This window comes from Trematomus bernacchii, unplaced genomic scaffold (assembly GCF_902827165.1).
Source record: "Trematomus bernacchii unplaced genomic scaffold, fTreBer1.1, whole genome shotgun sequence".
NCBI classification, from domain to species: domain Eukaryota; kingdom Metazoa; phylum Chordata; class Actinopteri; order Perciformes; family Nototheniidae; genus Trematomus; species Trematomus bernacchii.
This window is the reverse complement of record NW_022987685.1, coordinates 1,252,092-1,276,389: the sequence shown is the minus strand read 5'-3', so window position 1 is coordinate 1,276,389 and position 24,298 is coordinate 1,252,092. Positions and strand designations below refer to the sequence as shown.

At 40.7% G+C, this 24,298-nt stretch overlaps 1 protein-coding gene across 11 annotated transcripts in view; it reads right to left on the bottom strand.

Moving 5' to 3' along the window:
• mark2b (MAP/microtubule affinity-regulating kinase 2b) overlaps nucleotides 1-24,089 on the bottom strand; it is a 45,361-nt gene extending 21,272 nt beyond the window's left edge. For all 11 annotated transcript variants that reach the window (XM_034136645.1, XM_034136646.1, XM_034136650.1 and 8 more), the window contains exons 1-7: nucleotides 22,819-24,089; nucleotides 5,728-5,895; nucleotides 3,918-3,971; nucleotides 2,449-2,497; nucleotides 2,188-2,253; nucleotides 1,600-1,670; nucleotides 879-935 (exon numbers count right to left, since the gene is read on the bottom strand). In XM_034136645.1, coding sequence (XP_033992536.1) covers nucleotides 879-935; nucleotides 1,600-1,670; nucleotides 2,188-2,253; nucleotides 2,449-2,497; nucleotides 3,918-3,971; nucleotides 5,728-5,895; nucleotides 22,819-22,869 — 516 coding nt within the window. In that variant the 5' untranslated portion in view covers nucleotides 22,870-24,089. The remainder of the gene's footprint in view (nucleotides 1-878; nucleotides 936-1,599; nucleotides 1,671-2,187; nucleotides 2,254-2,448; nucleotides 2,498-3,917; nucleotides 3,972-5,727; nucleotides 5,896-22,818) is intronic.
• Between the last annotated feature and the right edge of the window lie 209 nt (nucleotides 24,090-24,298).

Below are 24,298 nucleotides of genomic sequence, written 5' to 3'. Positions count from 1 at the left end.
AATGAACAGTGGTCACTCTTCTTTTCTACTAACAAGTTTAATCATCTATAGCTAATTGTCATGCAAAGTAACAAAAAAACTAGTAGACAGAGCTGTAATAGCAATATAAAGAACATGAATGCAGTCGTGCTGGGTTTTTCATCTTTGGACCAAAACAGAACGATTTCCGTCTCGTTGCGCTAGAATTAAGCCTGTGCTGGATTTCACAATAGAATGCACAGATCAAGAGTGATTAGGATAAAGTGCAGGACGGTACGCATTACAATAATTGGAACTGTCTGTCCTCATGAAGTCTTATCTCTCATTCTCTCTTTTTGTGCACGCCAACCATCATTGCCTTGTAAAGAGTCAAAAATGTTTCGTGACCTTGCTGAAAGCACTGAAAATGTTTATAAATAGCTAAACGATAACCATGATTGGGGACACAACTTTGAGATGAGAGGGTTCTGTATGGTTACAGTAATCATGATAATGTTCTGTCTACAGGTCTGCCTGCTGGCACAATAAGAGGATTAACAACTCACGACCACAATGGGCGGGAAGTATTAGGTCTGCGTTTTAATTTCTGGCACCAACTGAAGTGCTTTAAAGACAGAAGGGAGAATATATGGAGAGACAGAGAGAGAGGATTATCCAATAGTGAACACAAGAGGGGAATTACGTAAGAAATAAATGTGCGTATGTATGGGTATGCGTGTTTAAGCCCTAGCACTCGAAGAGGGACATTATATAATCTTTGTAACCCATGAGTCACCTGTTCATGGAGGCAGAATTTCTAATCTCAAAAAGTGAGATCCTATGATGTTAAAAAGTGGACAGAGAGCATGCCTGTTTGCGCTTTGACACCCAATGTAATTCAATCATGTGTGTGTTCTCACCTTGAGGTCTCTGTGTACTATACACTTCTGATGGCAATACTGCACCGCTGACACAATCTGGAGAGTGAGAAGTGAGTGAGAGAGGAAGAGACGGAGTGAGAAAGGATGACAAGATGAACAAGTTTTAGAGATTAACTACAAGACTCTGACCTCTCCATTAGGGTACTTCAGAAAGCGATAATAAAGTACAAAGGGAGCACAATTTATGCAAAACTGCTTATTAATATCAATCACTAAAATATTAAATAAATGCACTTATTAAAATAAAAAGAGATTCCTGCTTCTGCACTTCAGATCTATCATGCCTTAAAACAACAGCAGCATACACTAACATACATATAAAATGACATAACCAGACAGTAGTGCTGCACGATATGAATATATCATGTGATGACGTTGTTGAATAATATTTATTGTGCTTAATAAACAGATATTAAGTGTACTCCGTTCTGCTTCTTTCAGTTTACTGCTATATACTGCTGTTATACAATAAAATGCTTAAATATTTAAAAAAAAATTCATTTAAAAAAAATTAAAAAGTAACATCGATCTGTGCACAAAAGCCAACGACAAAGAAAATATGAGTGAAGTTTCCTACTGAAACTCTTTTTGAAACTCTAAACCCATTATCGTGCAAGTTGACATCGTGATGAAAATAAAAGCTAACATATTGGGCAGCCCTAACAAAAATGCATTTTCTCCAAAACAAACAAAAACAAACCTGTCTGAATTTGGCACGGGCTTCTTTCTCCTTCATCCTGCCATGGGCCACCAAGTAATCAAAGACCTCTCCTGGGAGACGAGAGAAATGAGGAGAGCAGAGTTATTGTTGGAACCTAATACTGGTCTCTTTAAGGCCGGAGTATTAGGTGAAAGGGACATTGAACTAAGTATTGTCATTTAAAAAGAAAAAAAGTACAGGCACTTTAACTAAAATACAAATACTTAAAAACAGGCTTCTTTCTTTTGTAATAAAGTACGTTATTTTCTTTTCATACAAAAAAACGGTTTATTCGTATATATGCGTAATCAAATCAAACACGGCTTCTATGTTAGAAATAAAGAAAAAACAACAATTCATAGTTCAGCAAACATATATAATAAAATAGACATTTCTTTGTACATTTCTTTAAAATAAAATAATATTGAATACAAATTTGAAATCCTGGAATCATGTGCGTCTACATTGAGAGGACTCTCCCAGAAAAAAACTAAACCTGTGCACTATGAGGGGGGGGGGCAGCATTTGATGGTAACATACAGTGTGCCCAGCCTCAGGGGGAATTATTTCACAGTGACACGCACTCACCTCCACTGGCGTACTCCATTACCAGGTACAAAGTCTTCTCTGTCTCTATCACCTCAAACAGCTTGACTGGAGGTGGAGAGAGAAAAGCAGGAGGAGGGGGAGGGGAAAGTAAAGTGAAGGGAGAAGGGACAGGAAAGAAGAAAGCAAAAACAAAGAGATAAGACAAAAGCAGAAGTATTAATATGAGACAGGTTGAATGCATGACCTTGAAAGACAAAATACATCGCTGCGGGAAGACAGAGTGATCTCACTGTGACTCACCTATGTTGGGGTGATTCAACATCTTCATGATCCTCACCTCCCGGAAGAGCTGCGAGAGAGGAGACCAGATTTATTTTGGTGTTGCTTGTCAGTGTGCTGTTACATTTATATTCTACACATTTAAGTGCAAAATACTTTCAATAGATTTGTTATCAATTTGTTTATGAAGTACACTGTATTTTATTTGTGTCATTGCATAGACTCTTAATCAATATTTGCAGTGGGTAAAGTGACACTGAAAACATAAATATGCACTTCCTGTATGAGCATGTGTGTCAATTTACTAAAAAGGGAAACAAATATTAGTTTAAATCCCGGCACAATTTAGGATTTCAGAGCTAACAAATGTTACCTTCAGCTGCTTGTAAACTCTGATAGGATACATTCAAGCATAAAAAGTATTAATTCCAGTCTGTGCCACTCAGTCTCTTTCTGTGGTTTAGGCGAGAAGAGGCAGTTTTCACTCATTATATATTTATTTGACTCAGCAGATAAGGTCAGCAGATAACTAGGCTTACTGTAGACAGACAGTTAGAAGCCAGAGTATAACTGTTAAGGTTGCAAACAACCCAAAATGAAACACATTAAAATGTAATGTGTGTAATATACACTCAAACACAATGTTTTGTTTCATTTCACTTGCCGTCTTATTAATGTAATACCATTTTCCAAAATGGCTTTAAAAACAGTAACACATTCAGTTGTGTTTTGTTATAATTAAATTCCTAGATATTAAGAAAACAACTTGACATTTAAGGCTTACACAATGTCCCTTGATCACGTATAGCATTTCTGAATGTCCAGGTGTTATTTTTGTGTCAAAATAAAATAAAACAGTGAGAGTGTGTCTTTTCATGGGTCTTTTAAAGCCAGCACATTATTTGCTTCAGTTGCAGCATGCAGAAATGCGGCAAGACACATTTCCAAGAACCGTGCAAAAAGAACAGACAAAGCCCCCTTTGTTGGCAAAAAAACTTCAAGAACTGATAGGGAATAATATCAGGAGTTCCAAATTGGTCCCTAATGCATTTGATGTGAGTGTGTGTGAGCATTTATCACTGGATTTATGTGCTCTGAGCCTCTTTGTGACGTCTTAAAATGTTCCTGTCATGTGTCCACATTTGCACACATTAAAGATGCACGAGTGTGTGTGTGTGTGTGTGTTTTGAATGTGCACATACATGGTAAGGGAGTGTGCGTGTAAGTGGACAGACCCCACCCTGCCACGATCAAAAGAAGTAATTGCAGCTTGTTTCCTGTAATTAAAACTCTCTCTGAAAAACTAGACCACTTCAGAAAGACAGAGAGAGAAACAGAAGGGAAAAGCAAGAGAGAAGGACATGTGGGGCAGGAAGAGTGACTTGAAAATGACTTCTGAGAAAAGGAATAAGAAGGACTGAGGTTTGGATTTCGTGCCCATATGTTTGTGTCCATGTGTGTGTGGGTGTGAGGGAGAGAAAGAGACCCACCTTCTGCAAACTGGAGGAGTTGAGCTGTGTCTTATCAATGATCTTTACAGCCACCTAGAAGCATAACAACATGTGTTATTACTCTTTTATTCATCGACAATACTAGCATTGCAGCTATCTTTTTGGACATATCACACACACAGAAGAATGATAGAATCTCACACACAAACACATATTCACAGCGGGCTACAGTTGCATAATAGGGCAGTATACAGGCACACACACAAAGCTAAAGCATGGCTTTTACCCATGCTATAATGAGGTCAATAGTTCATAATCCAACAGATGATGCCAACAACAGAGAGAGACACAGAGAGAGTTAAACACAAAAAAAGGAAAGAAAAATAGAGATATGGACAGATATGTGAGAGAGATGTAGAATGAGCAGATAAAACAGAAGAAGAGAAAAGAGGACGTGAAGATGAAGCGAGGAAAACAAATAAGTATATGTCTTAACAAGGACACCGAAAAGGGAGGTTTTCTCCCACATCCGTCTTTCACCGTCAACTAACTCCTTTCTTCCACTCCTCTTTCTGGTTGTGCTTGTCTGTCTTGCCCTCTGACTCTCCCTTGTTTTCTGTATGTGCGTGTGTGCGTGTCAGCGAGTCACATGGAGTGTTATCAGGGTGTCAGGCACAGAGCTGTCACACATTGACAGAGCCCTCACACTCCCCTCACACCCCTCTCTCTCCCTCACATACACACACAGTGTACTTCAGTGGGCCTCAGACAGACCCCAGCATGGGCTCCCTGCAGACACAGCGTTTCCCTTAAAGGTACAGACCACCGCGTTACATCACATCTGGAATTCACAGTAAGCCAGAGACATTCGGGCTTCTCTATTCAAGCTGACAATGGCCATCTAATCTCCCGCAGCAGATGTACCGTCTCCAAAGCCATGCGAGGCCAGGATCTGACAGGGCCCCACTGTGTATCCCAGCGTGAACCCTCCCGTATCCTCAGCAACCAGGAAGGCAGATTAACAAATAGTCCAAACATTTAACTGTTTTTCTACTTTTAACATCTTCTATTCTAAGCAGAAGTGTTTTTTGGTGATAAAATAGCTGCTGGTTAAAGGATTTGCAGAACATTTTTCAGTTATACTACGGGGTCAGGTCCATAGCCTGCTTAAATTGTCTAATGGCAATTCCCTTATACGTTTATATATACATTAAGCACCAGATTAAAGTCTAATTGAGATTAAAAAGTAATTCATTTCATGAGTGTCCAGGCCAAAAGGGCAGCATAAACATTGTTACAACAATAAACACAATAATACAACTTTTCAGTGAAGATTTAAAGATAAATAGAACAGTCAAAGCAGTTTGGTTGGAGATGTACATACTAATCTACACAAAATGCACTTTGACACACAATCCACAGGCTAATAGTTTATATATGTCTTCATCTTAAATGTCAATCAATCACATTTTATTAATATAGCCCAATATAAAAAATTCCACATTTGTCTCAGGGGGCTTCACAGTGTGTACAACATATGACATCCTTTGACTTTATGAACTCGCATCGTACAAAGAAAAAAAATAACGATAATGAAATAATATAAATAAATAATCAAAAAGAAAAAAGATGGATCAAGGTGGATTTGATGACGCCAAAACAATTATCGAATGGGTGTCAGAATTGTTGGTGTTTGTAATTAAAGAAGCCAGTTTCTAGGTAAATAAAGTCACAATAGTAACGTTTCTCTAAAAAATGTGGCTTAAAATAAAACACTGAGTCTAGGTGACTATCAGTGGAACCAAAGGACAGATTGTCTAGCACGTGTGCACTGTGCATGTATGCCTACCTCTTTTCCGGTGAGGACGTGTCGGGCCAGTTTGACCTTGGCGAAGTTGCCTTTGCCGATGGTTTTTAGCAACCGATAGTTTCCGATGTGCGGCTGGTCGTCTGTTGTGGTCGTGGCGACGGAGTTCCGACATCGCGGCATGCTGGAGCGGCTGGAGGACTTGGTCTCCTGAGAAGAGATAAAACAACATGTAATCATCAAGAGGAGGACATGATGACTCAGAACACTAATAGAAAGTGACAGTGAAAGAGTAAGTGAAGGAAAAGTCTTTGATTTCCTTTTCAATTTAAGTCGATTGACCCATATCTTATTTCAGGATTTATAAAGAGACATTTATCTATTAAAAAGTGGATTATTATTCATTCACAGAAGTAGAACAACCAACAAAAACACATTAGCAATGAAAGAAAAACTAGGTTAGATAAATATACACACAACTCGTCAACATCTTAACAGAAACACCAGTCTAAAGCTGTTAATGGAACCCTTTACTGTACCATCATATACATTAATAATTGAGTATGAGCACATGTTACTATGAACCACTGCTACGTGCTGCAACCATGTCTAATAACACCAGGGTCAAGGTAAAGCTGGGACACTGAGTTTAGTCTCGATGTAACTCTTGTCACTGTTTTACTTTGGTTAATGTTACACTGCCTCTAGTCCAAACAATATTCACCATTTAGTAACATATTGATATCGTGATGATAAATGTATACGCTGTGTGAAGAATAAAACATTTATGATCTGATTCCGACTGTATGTGTGACTTTCTTTTGAACCTACAAGGGCCAGTAGTGTATAAAGTTATTTAAAAAGTTATTATAAAAGCAAAAAATGCTTCAGTTCATCCTACAGCAGACAGAAGGTCTTTCGAGTCATACACACACACACCCACAAAAAGAAAAACAAAACCTTGCTGTGCTGGCAAGTTTTACATGGTTGGCTACTGCGATTGGGTTTCAACTCCAGGAAAGGGTCAGAGCAATTGTGCGTGCGTGTGTGTGTGTGTGTGTGTGAGCGTGTGTGATCTAAGCGGACAGGTGACGGGGATCAGGGTCAGAGGAGAGGACGACTGGCTCCAGGGTGACGAGACGCAAACACACACATGGGGCTGTGGCACAAACACCAGCGAACAGACACCCACTCGGTGTGGGATCACAGACATGCACTCAGCGGCATAAATCACACGCACCTCTCTGAGATTTGACACCAATGAGAGAGACGGGCAAGTGAAATTCACACTGTTGGTGCGGAGTGAGGAGGTTTCGCACAAATCATCCCGTCCTCTTTATTCACCTAATTATCTCTCTCAGACTCAAACAAATTAGAGGCTCGCCCTACGTCCCAAATTACCCACAAACCACTTTTTTTTATCAACATCTTCCTCCCCACGTTACCATATCTTCAGCCATGGGAAACTTGGATAACCATGATTACTTCATTGTGCGTTTCTTGCTCCAGATGGTATGATCTAATGTCTGCGTCCCATCCACAAACCCCCCCCCCCCCCCCCCCCACATCCTCATGCTGACAGTGCAGACATGTACAAAGTGTAATAGGCCAGATTAAGCTTTAACACAAGCAGGGGGACTTGGATTAAAAACAAATGACAGTTACATTAAACCGAGAAGACAGGAAGGACCTTATGTGGGCTTGCGTGAGGGAGAAGCAAATGATTTTATTTTTGGATCATGTAAGAGAGGGGGGGGGTGGGGGAGACCGACAATGCCACATGCGGACACTATTCAAGACAATGAAACTTAATCTGACCATAGAAAGACGATTTATAGCTTTGAATCGTTTCCCAAGGCTTCTAGAAACTGATAAGGCATACTATTTTGTTTGTTTAGATTTCTGATACTCGGACGAGCCATTAATCAGGAAAATGCCTGGGCTTACAAGGCCGATTCACTTAAATATAATAATAATAATAATGATAATAATAATAATAATAATAATAATTGGAATTGTTTATTTTTGTTTTAATGCAAATATGCAAAATTCCATTCCCTGTGAGAAACCCAAGACGCTGCTATCTGATAAAAAAATGCTGTTAAATGCATTAAAACTCTAACGTTTGTCTTGGCAACGTTTTTTTAAAATCACTTGTAGAAAATGATTTAGTTGAAGTGCACTGCTGGAAGATTAGTAAACAGTGCCACTACCTCAACTACAGTGGTAAATACTTTTCATCCATCGCAGCCATTTTTTTATATGTATAAAAACGTTGGTATTTAATCACACGCATAAAAAGGAAAAAAATGATATCGACATTATATATTTGTCATCGGTCTAATGCTTGTAAACAGCTGTAGGAAACGGGACGAGTGTGCATATGAAAGTCCACAATGTCCTTTTGACTCAATGCATTATGCACTTAGGTAACCAGGATTCTGCCTAACCCGATTTCCCCCAGCTAGATTTCTGCTTGTGAAAGTTGATTCCTTGGCCATATAAAGCTCACCAGGCATTGACTTTTTACCTGTACATGTATGCATGACAAACACAGCCACAGCCTGAAAGAAAGAGCAGAGCTTGTGGATAAAAGTAAAAGTCCTTACATTAAGCGATGAATACTCATTTCAGTGTTGACACAAAGTCGTCTTTAGAAGTCTGATTCCAGTGCTGGACAAAGGATTGGTATAATTTGTAAACATTCATGCCGAAAAGTTACAACTGCATGTCAAACAGTAAAACAGAGTAAACTGGTTTCTTGTTTGCCGTCTGACAGGAAAAGCTGTCAATGCAGACTAAGACAACATTAATGTATGCCTTTAAAATCTAAAGCACAGGAAATATCAGCCTGAAGCCCTAAGAGACAAAACTTGAGTATACATTGCTTTGAAATCAACCTAAAAAAAAGTACAAGGACTTCTCTAGGCACCTATCACTAACAACAACTCTTTCCAACTATTTGAATTGAATTAGTGCATCAAGGTTCCTCAACAAAAGAAAGAGACACTTTCCATAAAAGACTATCATTCCGAAAACTAAATAAAAACAGCTCACACTTTGAAAGTAGATGTAAGTAGCATAACTAAAAGAACAAGAGAGGTACAGCTTTATGACTGCACTCGTCACTAGTGAGGTTATTATAAGACAAGGGAACTTTGGAATATGCTCTACAAGTTATCTCCCCTTAAAAAAAAAGTGAAACTTAACCAGCTTACAAAGGCTGTGTAACATGTACAACTATTACTGTACTACAACTGATAGAAAGGTCACAACACGGTGACAAACTTTCCGCCTCTGGTTATCTAGTGCTTAAATGGATCATCCATCCACCCACTTGTTGGCAGGATAAACTTGTAATGGTTGAAATTCATTAAATTCAAGTTCAAACATGTTTCCTCTGAGTTCTTTGCCTCGTCCACAGTCTGTAACTCTTTAGTCTTCCTCCTCTCAGACTCCTATCCTCTTTCATGTCCGACTATTTTTGTCTTCGGATGCGGCCTTCATGGTTGGGCAGCTGCAGGCTAGGACACACACACACACACACACACACACACACACACACACACACACACACACACACACACACACACACACACACAACACAACACACACACACACACACACACACACACACACACACACACACACACACACACACACACACACACACACACACACACACACACACACACACACACACACACACACACACACACACACACACACACACACACACACACACACACACACACACACACACACACACACACACACACACACACACACACACACACACACACACACACACACACACACACACACACACACACACACACACACACACACACACACACACACACACACACACACACACACACACACACAACACACACACACACACACACACACACACACACACACACACACACAATATAGATGTGTTGGAGGACAATAAGTGACATCATTGTTTTGTTCTCACATTATCCTCTGATGCCGTATGTGACTCATGAATACTAACTTGAAACTGCCAACATAATCTCTCTAGCAAAGAATTTACTAACTTTAGATTCCAGTGTTTTCTCATTTTGAATTCATGTTCTGTATTTACAAAGGATGTCTAACTTTTAAAAACTGAAAGTCGACCTCACTGAAAGTCAGGAATTGTTAATGACATTCACACCAAATGAAGGCACCTCGTGTGGAAGGGGCTGAGGAGGTAAATTAGAAAGCACATGGCCCAAAGACACATATATGTAACAAATCACATGACATTGTTGACCACTTCAGGCGTCCCTGAAATTAGGGCAGTAAGCAAAGCCATGCAAAACGTTTAAGCGGTTTGGCTGGCCAGCATAATAACAACAAGTTCTTATTTATACTTTAGCATGTGTACTCTATAGATGATTCAGGGTTGTAGGAAGGAGACACACCACTAAAACTGCAGCAACTTTAATTATAAACCTGTGTATATTGTGTGCAAATAATTTGTATGTCAATTAATCTGTCCAGGAGATGCAGAACTGGCTATGTTTATTATCATACATCTATTAATGGTTGTATATTTGAACTGTTTTTATATCATTTTGCATGCAGACTGGAAGAAAAGAACAAGGCGTGAGTGAGCATACAATTGAAAGCAACTGTACATTTATCTGTGAATACACTTATTTATATTTATTAAAATATTTTTAACAAGAAACAATTTTCTTATCTGATTAGATTCTAATTTTGCAGTTTAGTGAACTGACACATGTTAACATACATTTTCAAAACATGTCAATAAATATAACATTTTTATTTCCAATTTCCTGCCAGATTTTTTACACGACAGCCACTATTAAACAATAATTCAAGCCTGTCGGATACTGGCAGACTTTATTGTTCTCTGCCTACCGTGTGGAGAGACCATTAGCATCGTGTTTATATCCGGCCCTACAATTCAGACCTCCTCCCAACACATTCACACTCACACAAAGTGAAAATGCACTGACAAGATGTTTGCAGCTGAGAGCCATTTACTGCCACACTGCAAACACAAGCATGTGCACATGACCACACACGCACAAAGCAGTAATGTTAATCCAAGAAGCCAGTACTGGTTGTGTTTTAACTCAAGCCTCATTATCATTGACCTTTACTAATCTGTAGTTCTGACAGGAAGCCAGTCAGATACAACCAGATGGACATTTTTATACAGTAGAGTCCAGAAAGTGACCCTAAAGAGTGGCACATGAAGTGTGTCTAGCACGCTATCAAGAGACGGCTTGCGTCAACTCAAACGCAAGATAGGCAAACACAGGCAAAACCACCACCAACAGTACGGAGGCAAAGTAGGGTTGATAAAAGTAGATGGGGGGGCTTAAAAACTTGCACACTTTGGAAAATGAACATGACAAACTAGGCTAAGCTGAATCACCATTGTAGAAAACAACATGCTCCCTTCAGCCCTGCTTACTGAGACGCCAGATCAAGTTGATGAATTATCAGCTATAATCTGATCAGCCTGCCAGACTGTTCCCCCCATTTTCACCTTACTGAGTAGACTCACATCACATTACTCTGAAGTGACCAGTCATATTTGCCTCATTGTTTAGGTTGTTGGACTTAAAGTTAGGAAAGCAGAGGCACTGGATTATAGTGGGGAAAAGGGGGAAGATTTATTTTTAAATAAATCTAAAGTGTTAATTATGTCAAATAGTTTTTGCATGTGCTTTTGATTTACTAAATATGGGGTATTGTTATACAGACCTATCATTACTCCAATTATACACAATAACAATATGGCAACTTTCCAGACAATTTGAGCAAAAAACCAACAGGTCTCATTAGTACCTATTATTTTTATAAGCTTTTTATGCACACCTTGTTTTTTCTAAATACCTTAACCTGCTGTTAACAAATTAAATGTAATCACACCATTCCCTCTTATTTCAAATAACTACAGATGTACAGCTCTCCCTTCCTTATTGAGCATTACTTCAGTTTACCGATGTAGAATGGCTGAAGTCTGAAATGACAACCTTCGGGGGAAACCATATCAAACTTAATTACATTTAAGAGCAACGAGCTGCAAACCAATTTATGAGGTTATACTAAAGGTCTTCATGCTGGCACACTGCCAGAGCCCATGTTCACCAATTTGATAGTTATAGGCAATGTCTCCCCATGATGTGATTAACAAAACTAATGGTGTAAATAGCATTAATTACAGCCCCAGTAACCTTATTTACATTTGATTGGTGTTCCGATCATTTAGATCCCCTTCAGGTGACGCCATGTGTTTTAAGGAGGTGGTTGAATTTGATGAGATCTCTGTACACTCTGTGGAAGATAATCGTCCCCCCTTTACACTGACAGGAAGTGCTAATTCAAAAAAGAAAAAGCCAATGCTGGAGTTCATTAAAAGAGCTGTAATGTCAGCCACATGCAAGCTTATCGTCAGGCCTGTAGGCTGCTTTCATGTAACTCATTTGTCATCTGCTAGTACATGTGTCATAATGTACCACCTGCTGTAATTTGCCAGAAAAATTAGTGCAGTTAATGAGAGCATGATTCATGACATGCATTTCTTTCAATGTATTTTCTTTCTAATAAATCCAGTCCAAATGAGCCTAACTTTACTGAAGGGGTGTTAAAAAAAGAAGAAAAAAAATAACACAAGCTGTATTTTCTGCACACATTTCTTGATGCATGTAGATCTCACATTAGTGTTCTTTCTAAATGCATGGTGTTTCCAAAGTCTATGATGTGATGATTAATATTGATGATTTTTGGCAGAAGCGTCAGCCAATCGAATCATATGCCAGTACAAGCTCTAGCCAATCAAACCGCTGCTTATGTGTCAGGGGCGGGAGATTCATGTGATTGGTTGTTGGTCGAGTTTCAGACACGCCCGCCGGCAAGCTTCAACGCACGCCGCTGTGTGGACGGGCCGTTAGTCTCTCTGCGTTTCTGCGCTGGGCTAATGCTAATAATGCTAATGCGAGGATAATAAAATGGCGGCTTCACAAAACGTTTTTGGAGTTTTACGGGGCGTGGTTTGCATTCCGCCCAGCCAATCAGACATAGGAACCTTTTTCTCCCACGAAAGTACCTGCTCTCTAGCAGGGACGGAAAACTGACGGAAAAGGGGGTAAAAAGGTTCTCATGAACTCATTTTAGTTCCGGCTCTTTTTGGTGTGAACACGACATTTCGTTACTATATCGGAACTAAAGTGGGAAAAGTACTGCGGTGTGAACGCGCCTAATGCTATATGTGAAACAAACAAGCTTAGAACAAACAGGGTCTTTATTGGATACATAACACAACCAGATACGAAAGCTGCTGCATTATACTCAAATTTGTAGGTGGGAGGACACACACACACACACAATCTTCCCAACTCTAGGTCGTGATGGCTGTGTTGCCATGGAGACTTGTCGCTTGCTGAATCCTACCCTCTATCTCGGTGTTGGTTTGTTTCACTTTCATCATTCCTTCCTTTTCTCTTGCTCCCTCCCTGCCGTTCTTTCTTTTCCCTACCCTGCTATTCATATGTTTCTGTTTCTATTTATACTCCTTTAATGGCATGATGGGTTTCAAGAAAAACAAATGAGAGACAGAGTTTACTGTCCTTAAATGAGAGCATGTTTGTTGCACCATCCCAATATTATCACGGTTTGATTCAAAAATAGATTCCAGAGACAAAATGTACCATTTATTAAAGACAGACGCTACTTTTGAATTGTTCTCTTTTAGACACCATATTTTGCTTGCTTTATAGTATCTCTCAAATATAAACACAAATTATGGATGCAGCTACAGCTACTGGAACTAGCTAATTACGCAGGAAACCCCTGCAGGGAATAACCTTGGTTAGACTCATGTGAAACAACCACTCTAATGAGAGGGAAATTAAAAGGACACAAGTTAAAAAGCTGCCAAATGCCTGAGAGAAATGTTACTGCACCCGTTTAACAGTTCTTCTGATTCATCTTAGCTTTTCGCCATGATGAAGTCACCGAGGAGGCAGTTACAAACTGCCATGGGGACCAGTCTTTGTATGCTGTAAATCATTTTCTGCACTTTTTCATCCTGTGGGTGATAATGTTGACTAGAATAGATGACCACAATTTCCTACCTTTCCATCCAATATTTGTGGCAGACTGCTCGGTCAACAACTAAAATGAGTATGGTTGGAGGTCTAATTGTTGAATCAGTCTGTTTCCATTATTACGCCGCATCTTGATTGCTATCAGTAACTAAAGACTAAAAGCTGAAGAACTTTTGAAGTGCTGATGTGTGTTTTAGGGGCTACTGGCTCACAGCACTGCAAGTCTGAAAAATCATTAAGTGAACTGCACACTGTTTTTTTAAATAATTACAGTCATTTTTTGATAGCATGGTCCTTTGTCACCTCTTATGAAAGTCTGTAGGGGAACATCTAATAAACAGTATAGCTTATATAGCATAATAGCAATACAAACTGTCTGCATAAGGCTAAGGACATTTGTGAGAGGCCCTTTACTTTAGCAAGGTGGTGTCACGCTGAGTCTCAGTTTGCTGTGAATGTAGTGTCGCGTGTGTCTGCTCTTGAACTGGATTACCCCTAACCTCTTAGGTAAGTGTATATTTGTGTGTGTCCATGCGAGTGTGTGTGTCAAATCAATTCAGAGCCCCCGTTTGCTCTGTTGCTGTCACAGTTGGGACATGCTGCACAGCACTTCCTTGCGTGCCCTCGTTCTGCTGCTATGCAACTGAGTGTGTGTTCGTGAGTGTGTGTGTGTGTGAGGGCCGTGCATGTGAGCCACCAGAGTAAACGGGTCTGTTTAGCTCAGCTTTCACAGGGTGGCAGAGTTAAAAGAAAAACTGATGAAAATATAGATATGTGTAGATAGATAGGGGAAAGGGATTCCCCACCGTGTTTTATAGGAGATTTGGGCCGCCTCGCCTGAAACAAAGACTGCTGACACTACTCTATATTAAATAATAGAACTCCAAGGAAAAAAGAAATGCCCACGCAGGAGGAGTGCCACCATTATACGCAAAGACAAATTATGATTACAAGTCCCAATAGGTCTTCAATTAAAGATTTAATAAAGTAACTGTGTTCATCAAAACTTGAAAATCATTACCTTGATCATGTGGCATGCTTATTACTGGTTCTCACTCAAATATATATCTTTCTGTATTTAGGAATCAGTGTGACTCAGCAGAGATCAGGATATTTCATGTAATGGACACAGCTAATCCTGCAGGATAATAATGGTGGAAAAGGGACTGAGATTTAAACTACAGATGCAAAGTGTTCATAGTTTGGGCTACAAATTGCAGGTTAATACTAGTTTTGCTTTAAAGACCAGGGTTTCCCACATAGACTTTACTTGGGCGGGCCGCCCAGGTATATTAACGTCCGCCAAAGTATATTTCGCGACCCATTTAGGTTTTGTTTTTTTATCCGTCCGCGAGCACGACGCCATCTGCGATGGATTAACTAGTGGACAATGATCCCTCGCTCTACCCCTCCTGTACCTGTTCGCTCTGCTATCGCGTGAAGGGTCTGCTGTATGCGCTCCGCAGTAACCTTGCTGCGAGGCTCCGGCGAACAGTTGACGAGCGTGCTCCACTAGCGCACCCACCCACCAAAAGTATATTTCAGATCTGTGGGAAACACTGAAGTAGATGAGTAGGTGAATACAAATGTAGTAGTCTCATAACACATCAAACAGAACACAGAACGTGTTAGACATGGGAAATGTATTTTTGGATAGAAAGCTAATTACTAGTGTTTGGTTGTAGCATTAAAGCTTGAAAGATTGCCATCAACATAAAAGCAATTATTGAAAATCTGTTCTTTACATGATAAAAAAAAGGCCACAATCTAAATGAATGCTTTATTTATAAAGTCTACTGCTGCCTGGATCAGCTGGTTTGTTTCTGTTATTGTGTGACATTAGGTAATCCAAATGAACCCTTTAGAGGCAACAAGATCAAACACTAATACATAAATACTAATCGAGGCAGCGGTAGACTTGCAACTTCCTTGTTCGTTTTTTGTCAATGGAGTCTGGTGGCTTTGAAGAGAGCATAGATAACATTCATTTCCTTGTTGGAAATGGCTAACTGATGGAAAGTTAAAGCCTGGAAAATATTCTAAATACATGCAAACACTGACTAGGGATGAATACAACTCTCCTTCAAATAATCCAAACTATTCCTTTAACTTTTGTTACAAATCAAAACAAACATTTTGACACCGGGAGGATTCCAAGTATTTATGGATGACTAACACCAGATGACTACACAGAAAAAGGGAAAATACATTGACGCCCTGAGAAAGAAATCCACACGCCTACACCTGAATGACGTCAAGCCCTTCAAATGGCAGGTCGACAGTTAGCTGCCACACCTTCCACTCGGCTCGACTGGAAAGGCCTGTTTTACCCTTGGACAATCCGACACACAAACAAAGCACTGAACTTCACTGCATTGTTTTTTTCAACACCTAGGTGGCTGCTCGTCCTATATTTATGTTTCCACCGGAAATCCAGGTATAAATGGACAACTGCCCATGAATCAAAATGTAATTCCAATCCTATTAACAGTCAACTGTCTGTGTGCAGGGGGAAAATTAGGAAACTGCGTGTGTGTGTGTGTGTGTGTGTGTGTGTGTGTGTGTCGACAAGAACATTTGTGAATGTGATGGAGTGTCTGATCTACTGTGTGTGTCTGAGTGTGTGTTTGCGGCAGGTTCTCTGTTGCTAGGGCCCTGGCTAGCTCTGTCTTTCTGTTCATCTGCCTAGTGACTGGTCTGGTAAAGAGAGAGGCATAATTTATGATTTCCTGGGCGTAACAGCAACGTGTGTGAGAAAGCGCATGTGTGTTATAGATTGCTTACAAGATGAGTCATTCAAGGGGAGAAGGAATAAGGACAGGCAAAGAGGTGAACACTAGAATATCAAAACACATCTTCACCAGCATGCCTCACACATTCAGTGTTTCTCTCATTTATATTGAATTTCCAGCTCGCTCGCAGGGAGATTCTCTACCAAGCTCTCACACTCCCAAGGTGTCAGATGAAATACATCAAACTGTGCTCAGCTACACTCATATTTCCAATACTGTGTTTGCTTTGTCTTTCGTTGCTGTGGAGCTTGTAGGCATTTTGAACCTGCAACCGTCAACTCTTCAGTCATGGTGCGGGTTACAAAGGTCAAACTGGAATAGATTGGAAACTAGGGCGAGGGATAACCAGATTTTTACTTAAACAATTCAGTCCTAAATGGGGAAAAATGCTATTGCTAAAACTATGAAAGACATTAGCCGCGTTCACACCGGAGTACTTTTCCCCGTACTTTTCCCCTTTAGTTCCGTTAGTACCCCTGATGTTGCGTTCACACCAAAAAGAGTACTTAGTGCCGGGAACTTTTACCCCCATTTTTAGTGCCTGCTAGAGAGGTGGTACTATCCTGGGGGGAAAAAGTGCCCCAGTTCTGATTGGCTGGGCGAATTGCAAACCACACCCCGTAAAACTCTGAAAGGTTTTGTGAAGCCGCCATTGTATTTGTGGCATTAGCATTAGCATTAGCCCCGCGCACCAACGGAGAGAGAATAACTTATGGCAACACAAAAAAAAACATGGGAGCGGTGGAGATGAGGAAGTGTCGGCGTTCTGGCAATTTACTTGGAAGGCTTCAGTAGAAGCTGCTGTGAATCCCAGCAGCTTCTACTGAAGCCAGTCCCCAACTCCGGGGACTTCCGGCCGGGGACTTCGGGCGGCAGTATACGCCGTGAAGTTGTTTGCAGCCTGCCAGTAAACCCAAAGCAGAAGAAGACGAAGTGACGTCAGCGGCTCATTTGCGTAATCTTCCCTCGGGGAAAAGTACTCCGGTGTGAACGCGATTGGTACTTAGTGCCCTGGGGTAATAAGTGCCGGGGCACTAAGTGCCGGCACTAAGTACTGCAAAGTACGCGGTGTGAACGCGGCTATAGATATCGTTCAGTCTCAATACTCATCAGCCTCAATACTCAACAGCCACTGTCACACAAACCCTTTCATCACAATTCTTCACAACTCCTTCTCTTCATTTAATTTCTTGCTTTCCTATCCTGTGGCTCTTTTTTTACCAATTCTGTATTGACCAGAGCCTCAACCTTCTGTAGCATGAGTAGCGCTTTGCAGTTAAGTTTTGAGTGGGTTTCTCTTTGGTTTGCAACATTCTCACACATACACATACACAGATCACATACACATGTATCGCAGATAGCAACTCACACAGCACCTTTTTTTTAGAACTGTATAATATAACACAGAGTGAAAACGTAACTTTTGCTTGTTTGAAAGACAGGATGGAAAAGAAAGGTATTTTTACAGGGTACCTCTAGGTTTCTGGGTTTTAATGAGAATGTTGAAGCCTTCACATTGATCTTCAGACAGCTGCACATAAGATTGACTATCAGATGATTATCTTTATTCCCATCCAGTCACCAAACTCTACAATACAACTTAAAAGTCATTTTGTCCCACGGGAATCCCATCCCATTGTTCCTGCTCGATAAAAGTCAATACAAGAATAACATGACAGCCGTTGTTAACTTGGTCAGAAAACAAAACTGCACACACAGGTATACTGGAAACATATCTTCCATAAAAAGGAATTAGCTTTAGACTGTATTCATGTCAAGATTGGGTGGGAGCTTGTCCACGCCTTAATTCAACAAATCAGGTTTGGAATAATTCAGACCTTAAATGACTTCATATCATCTTGTAAATGTGTTCTTTATTTCCTTCTTCCTTGTTTTATTTCCTTTAGAGATGGACGGTCTTGTATAAATAAACCTTGAGTAAACCCAATTAAAATATTACAATCAAGCCCTAAATGCACTTTAGTTCATTTGGACGTATAGGAAATATCATTCGGACAAATAAATGTTTCAAATCCATTACACTTCAATGTGGGGAGGATCCAGCTTGCTTGGATAGTGTGCAACTACCTAAACAATGAAATGGAAGATGAAGTAACAATTGAAGAGGCAGACCAGTATTTCTGGCTGCTTTACTCTGTCTTTTCAGAAGATGTGACTCAATGAATAGAGAGGGAACATTGTAAAACAGGAAATCAGACAATCAACTGATCATGTCTGGGGAAGTGGACACAGAGTGAGAACCTACAGCAAACACAAGCTATGCAATTCCCCCTTTTGGACTAATAAGCCACCATTCTTAGATCACATAGATACTGAAACAAAACCTTCAGGCTTTTTAATTTATTATATCCGTTTTATCACCATATTGCGCAAAAAAAAGAAATCCAGGTACTCAAGGTTAAACTATTGTCACACCGAAGAGTGTCATACCTAACAGCCAGGACAAAACCTTGTGTGGCAACAGGTCAGATCAGAGCCCCTCAACATATCTGCTATTTCACACCGTCAGAAAGATGTCACAAGTCACTTCACTACATTTGACAGCTCTCTTATGATACGTGCCCAGCAACTGTTTATAGTGACAGTCAGGTTAAAGGTCCTTACACACCAAACTGACACCAAAGAACACGTCCCGACGGAACGTCGCCTCACGTCTCCTGCGTCTTGGCCATGTTTCGCACTGGAACACACCGCAAAGACTTCAGCCAACGGCCAAGTTGCACGTACGAACTGCGCATGCGTGAGTGGCAATAACTCTCCTTACCAGCAGGCGGTGGTAGTGTGTATTCGTCATTCAAAAGAGGCAACAACCGGAAGACAGACTGCGTGATACACCGAGAGAAGAAGAACAGACTGCGTGATATAAACAAACAACAAATAGCGTGTGCGTTCCATTTTCACTCTACAGCGAGAAGCTCATGGGGCTTTCCCGAACCTTTGTCGAGAGAAATGAAATCTCAGATTTGCCTTCTTAATAGTTTGTTTGGGTCCCTCACTTCCGTTTCGCTTCTCATGCACTGATTCGCTAAGCTGAACAGCCAATCAGAGTGATTTCTTTGACCGACGGCCTTTAGCCGACAGCCTCCCGATTCAACATGTCGAATCGGCGGCGGAAGGTGTCGGCACGGCCGAAAAGACACACCAAGACACACCAATCTGAGTAGGAGGCGTGTGGGGCAGTGGATAGAGCCTTGGTGTTGGGATCAGGGGAGCACAGGTTCAAACCCCACTGCAGTCAGCATGTCGTTGTGTCCCTGGGCAAGACACTTCACCCCAAATTGCTCCTGTGGGGATTGCCCACAGTATTGAGTATGTAAGTCGCTTTGGATAAAAGCGTCTAACAAGTAACATGTAATGTAATGAGTAGGGCGACACGACGCTCATCGACGGCCCGACATCCGAAATCGGCTTGGTGTGTAAGGGACTTAAGATGAATCAGTGAATTAGTATTTTACAACTTCATTGATAATCGATAACATTTTTGTTGTTTTTTTGTCAAATTAAATGAATCCATCTTCTTAAATATGAATATTTCTGGTTTCTTTACTCGTGTTGTGGACAAACCACAATATTTGAAGACATCATCTTAAATTGTGAGCAGCACTGATCTACATTGCTCACCATTTTATAGACCAAACAAGTCAACAATCATCTGCAATACTGGTTACAGCCCTGTACTCAAACAGTCTTTTTTGCAGAGACAAGGTGAGGATATTTTTGAGATAATTCATTATTTACCTGGCGACAAATTGACTATTCAGATCAAAATATACATCTATGACAGGGAAGAGGGACAGTCATGTCAACACTCAACCCGTCTTCATGTCCGGTGCCATTTTGTCCTGTATCTTGAGACCCGACACCAAAGGCTTTCTATACATGGCCTTTTAAAACAGACTGTGTTTGTGTGGGAGTATCCATCTGTGACCTTTTGCCTACAAACCCAGTTGCGGACTAGCCATGACCCCAAACTTTTTTCCTAAAACCCCTAAATCCCCACTAGTTGCTGCAGGAAGAGTAAACCGTGCATTCTGACCAACATTAGCACTACAACAAATCTACACACAGGAGGTTGTATTGCTTCAGGTACTTCACTAAAGGGTACACAAACAGGGCAAACCAGGAAGTCAAGAGTGAGCGTTATTTATCACCAAGCTACTGCCCTTTGGTTTTGTACTCAGTGTGTGTTTAAAGCTGCTACAGTCAAAAGGGTTATATAATGAACTGTATTGTTTCTGACCTCTGTTCCAGGTAAGGGTGTAGCCCTGTAGGAAAATGATTTGCCTACACCTACCAGTTTAGCTGTCTGCTTGGATTGTAATGAGAGCTCTGATCCATTATACACTCGCAGCTAGATCATGGTATCAACAGACGATTTCTGTCAGCATTTTATTTGTGCAAGAAGCGAACACAGCCTACATTTTTTTAACCATTGAGTCTCCAACACCAAGAGGTTTCCATATTGGCTGGTAGGATCATATCTGCAGTCTGGAAGGCTGTGCAGCTGATTTTACACACCTGTGATTGGCTTTCATCATTTCAGGTAGAAAACTGTTTGACAGAGGGTGCAGCTCTTGCAACAGATTCAATTAAAGTACAATATAATAATACTCCTATTGTTTATGTTTTTCAAATAACCATGGTTGTAAAAAACTGTGAAATAAAAGGGTTTTAACCACATAGTTTTTCTTCTGTGTTCATCTGCTTTATTTATGTTGCTATACTTATCAAAGCTACTGACCAACTGCTCAAACAATCCATCACACTGAATTGTCACCACAGCTACATTGGCCTACCTATAGACACTTAAGCGTCACAAATATAGAACTTGGTTTAGCTCGCACTCGGGGTGACATCACCCACTGGCTAGTCTTTCAACATGTAGACGGACAATGTTTCCATCCATCACTCAAAAGAGATTTTTTTTCAATCCGTTGATGTTTGTCAACAGCTGCCCCAAGTAATGCATGTCATGCTCTGTATCGGGAACTATAATGGTTTTCATGTGAGAATGTGCATCTTTGTCCCAATTACAATGAATCTCCAGATAAAACTGTCAACAAGATTAAGACAGATGCCGTCTTGGAAAAGGGCTTTTTTCCAGCCCTCTAATAATGTTTTTCAGAGCACAGTTCAGGGGTCTTTTTGTTTTTTAATCTTTACAGCACACTACCAGTGTGTTTGTCTATTCAAGTTAATAGAAATGTATACTTCTTGAATCTCCAGCTCTGAAAAGCCTTTGCATATTTGAAAGGTATTTATAGTGTTTTTAGAATCCCTCTGGCCTCTGCTTAAGGGTCAGTAGATTTAGGTCAAAATCGGATATGGTTTGTGAGTGAGTTTGAGAATCACCCCCTGTACCAGCACCTAGAAATGATATTTCCAATTTAACTCAATCAATTATTGATAGAGGAGTCTTGTTTCTTACAAGTTTGCATCAAAAACCTTAAAACCCTTTTTACTTTTATCACACCCCAAATGCTTCTTTTTCTCATTAAAGCTTTGTTGCATATTCAAGGTTCCCAACATTGTCCTGCATAAATACAATTCCATTTTCAAATCTCCTTTTGGATTTTTTAAGCCTTGCCTGCACAACAGAATTTGCAAATCAATATTTTCTGCAAAAAACATATGTATACATAAAAGGTATCAAGCCTTCAACAAAAGTCAACATTCTAATAGAAACATTTCTCAAACACCACCCAAACACAAAACCTAGCAATATACAAAACGTATTTATGATGGCTTCAATACATTTTTACTGTGCATATAAACATAAAGCTGTGAGGCGCAAGTCACACAAGATTGCATTAAAAAAAAGATATGTTACACATGCACTATGGAGAAATAATAGTGCATAGGGTTTCTGTACTGTACAATATAGCAATTATGTGGAACTGTCTGACTGCCTGTCTGCATTGCAACAGGTCAAAGTACTGAAAAGTCAAGTAGGAGGACATGCCCAACACACAGACTAAACATAAACCTAAATGTATTCTTCTATTCTGCAAAGAGTGGGAAATCCAGTGTGAGTGCGTAGGCAAGGCTGGTGAATCACTGCTGTGTGGCAAAGACAACAGAGAGAAAAAGCAAAGAGACAACCAGAGACTGTGGAGAAGGCCAAACAGGGCCCCTCTCCACAGCATATAGGAATATCATACTGAAGTAGAGTTAATGTTAAACAAATATCAACAGTAATATGGAGAATGATCTTAGAGTCTTACCTGCCCAGCTGTATTTTCAATGACTTGCACCAGTGGGGTCCTTGTTGACATTTTTTGAAGACTTGAAGTTGCCAAAAAGGGGGAAGGAAACAATGAAACAAAAACGATTCTTCAGTGTCTATTGTACATTTAAAATCTGTCTAGCTGAGGGCAGAGGACAATTTCCAGCAGAAGTCCAGCGCTAGCCAGCTAGCAGCACGACAGATAGCCCGTGAATCAACAAGTTGAAACCCACATCAGTGGCTAGCCGAGTTAGCCAGCTAGCTGAACCCAACTAGCAGCAACCGCACGTCCCATGTTTGTCAACAAGCACAAAACAGGAAAAAGCTAAATGTCTTCTTCAGCTTCGGTCTTGTTGTGAATACATTCAGTTTCCAGTTAGCAGTGTCAATTGTGACCAGGGAGCTACCAACCTAATGACGTTTTGGCCGGCTAGCTACTTGTGCTAGCACGAAGAAAAGTTGGTTGTATTGAACGAGACAAGGTTCAATTAGGTGGCTAGCATGCTAACCTGTAAGGTTGCTAACTAACGTCCGAGGAAGCGTCAACTGTCGCCCAAATCTACAACAAACGTTTATCCAGAGTCGGTTTCATAACACAGTGTCGACGCTTCTTTTTTTCTTTTTTTGTGGCAGGGATGTTTCCTTTCAGGTTTGAAGCCAGCTCCGGGTTCTGCAAACTTTCAGGCCAAAGTTATTCCCGGCGAGGGCTCGACCTTCCTAACTCCCACAAAACTATTCAAAATGTTCCCAGCGAGATATCCAGGGTAAAGGTATCCAAAAAATAAAAGCAGCACCATGTAAACTGGTCACATGGCAGGTGAAAAACACGAATTAATCTGTTGCGCTAGCTTACAGGCTGGCCAAAATTAGCCCATGTAGCGAATTGAGTGTTTCTTTCGAAGTAAAGTTAGCTAGTTAGCTGCTCCTCCTGCGGCCGCGGCGGTGCTGACTGCCACAGAGCAGCCCACAAAACTCTAAATCCACGGAAATCACCGGCGCTCTTCCTTGTGTTGCGTGATTGGAATAAGGTCGTTCAACAGTGCTGCACTGCAGTGTGGCGATTTACCAGCTCGTCCTGTCGTTACACCGACTGCTGTTATTCCCAAGACCCGCCGACTCAAAAAGGGATCATCAGGTTGTAAAATCCATTATTGGTATACTGGGGTTTTCTCGTTAGGAGGTGCGTGTCACGGGCGACAGGGGGAGAGAGGCGAGGAGCTGCGCCCGATTGCAGTCTATGCGCACGATCCTGCCCTGATACCGGAACAAGCTCGCGGCAACATGGCTGCTTGCACCACGAAACGATTAGAGAGGGAGGGGGTTCGTACTGCACTCGGCTCCAATCGGCTTTTTCCGAGCCTTTACTGTTGACTTAGTTTATTAAATGGCAGGTGCAGCAGGATATTCTGTGTACAATTTAAGTTTGAAAAGCAAAATCAATTTGAGATGTACATATGACATTGTTATGGGGTCCCCAT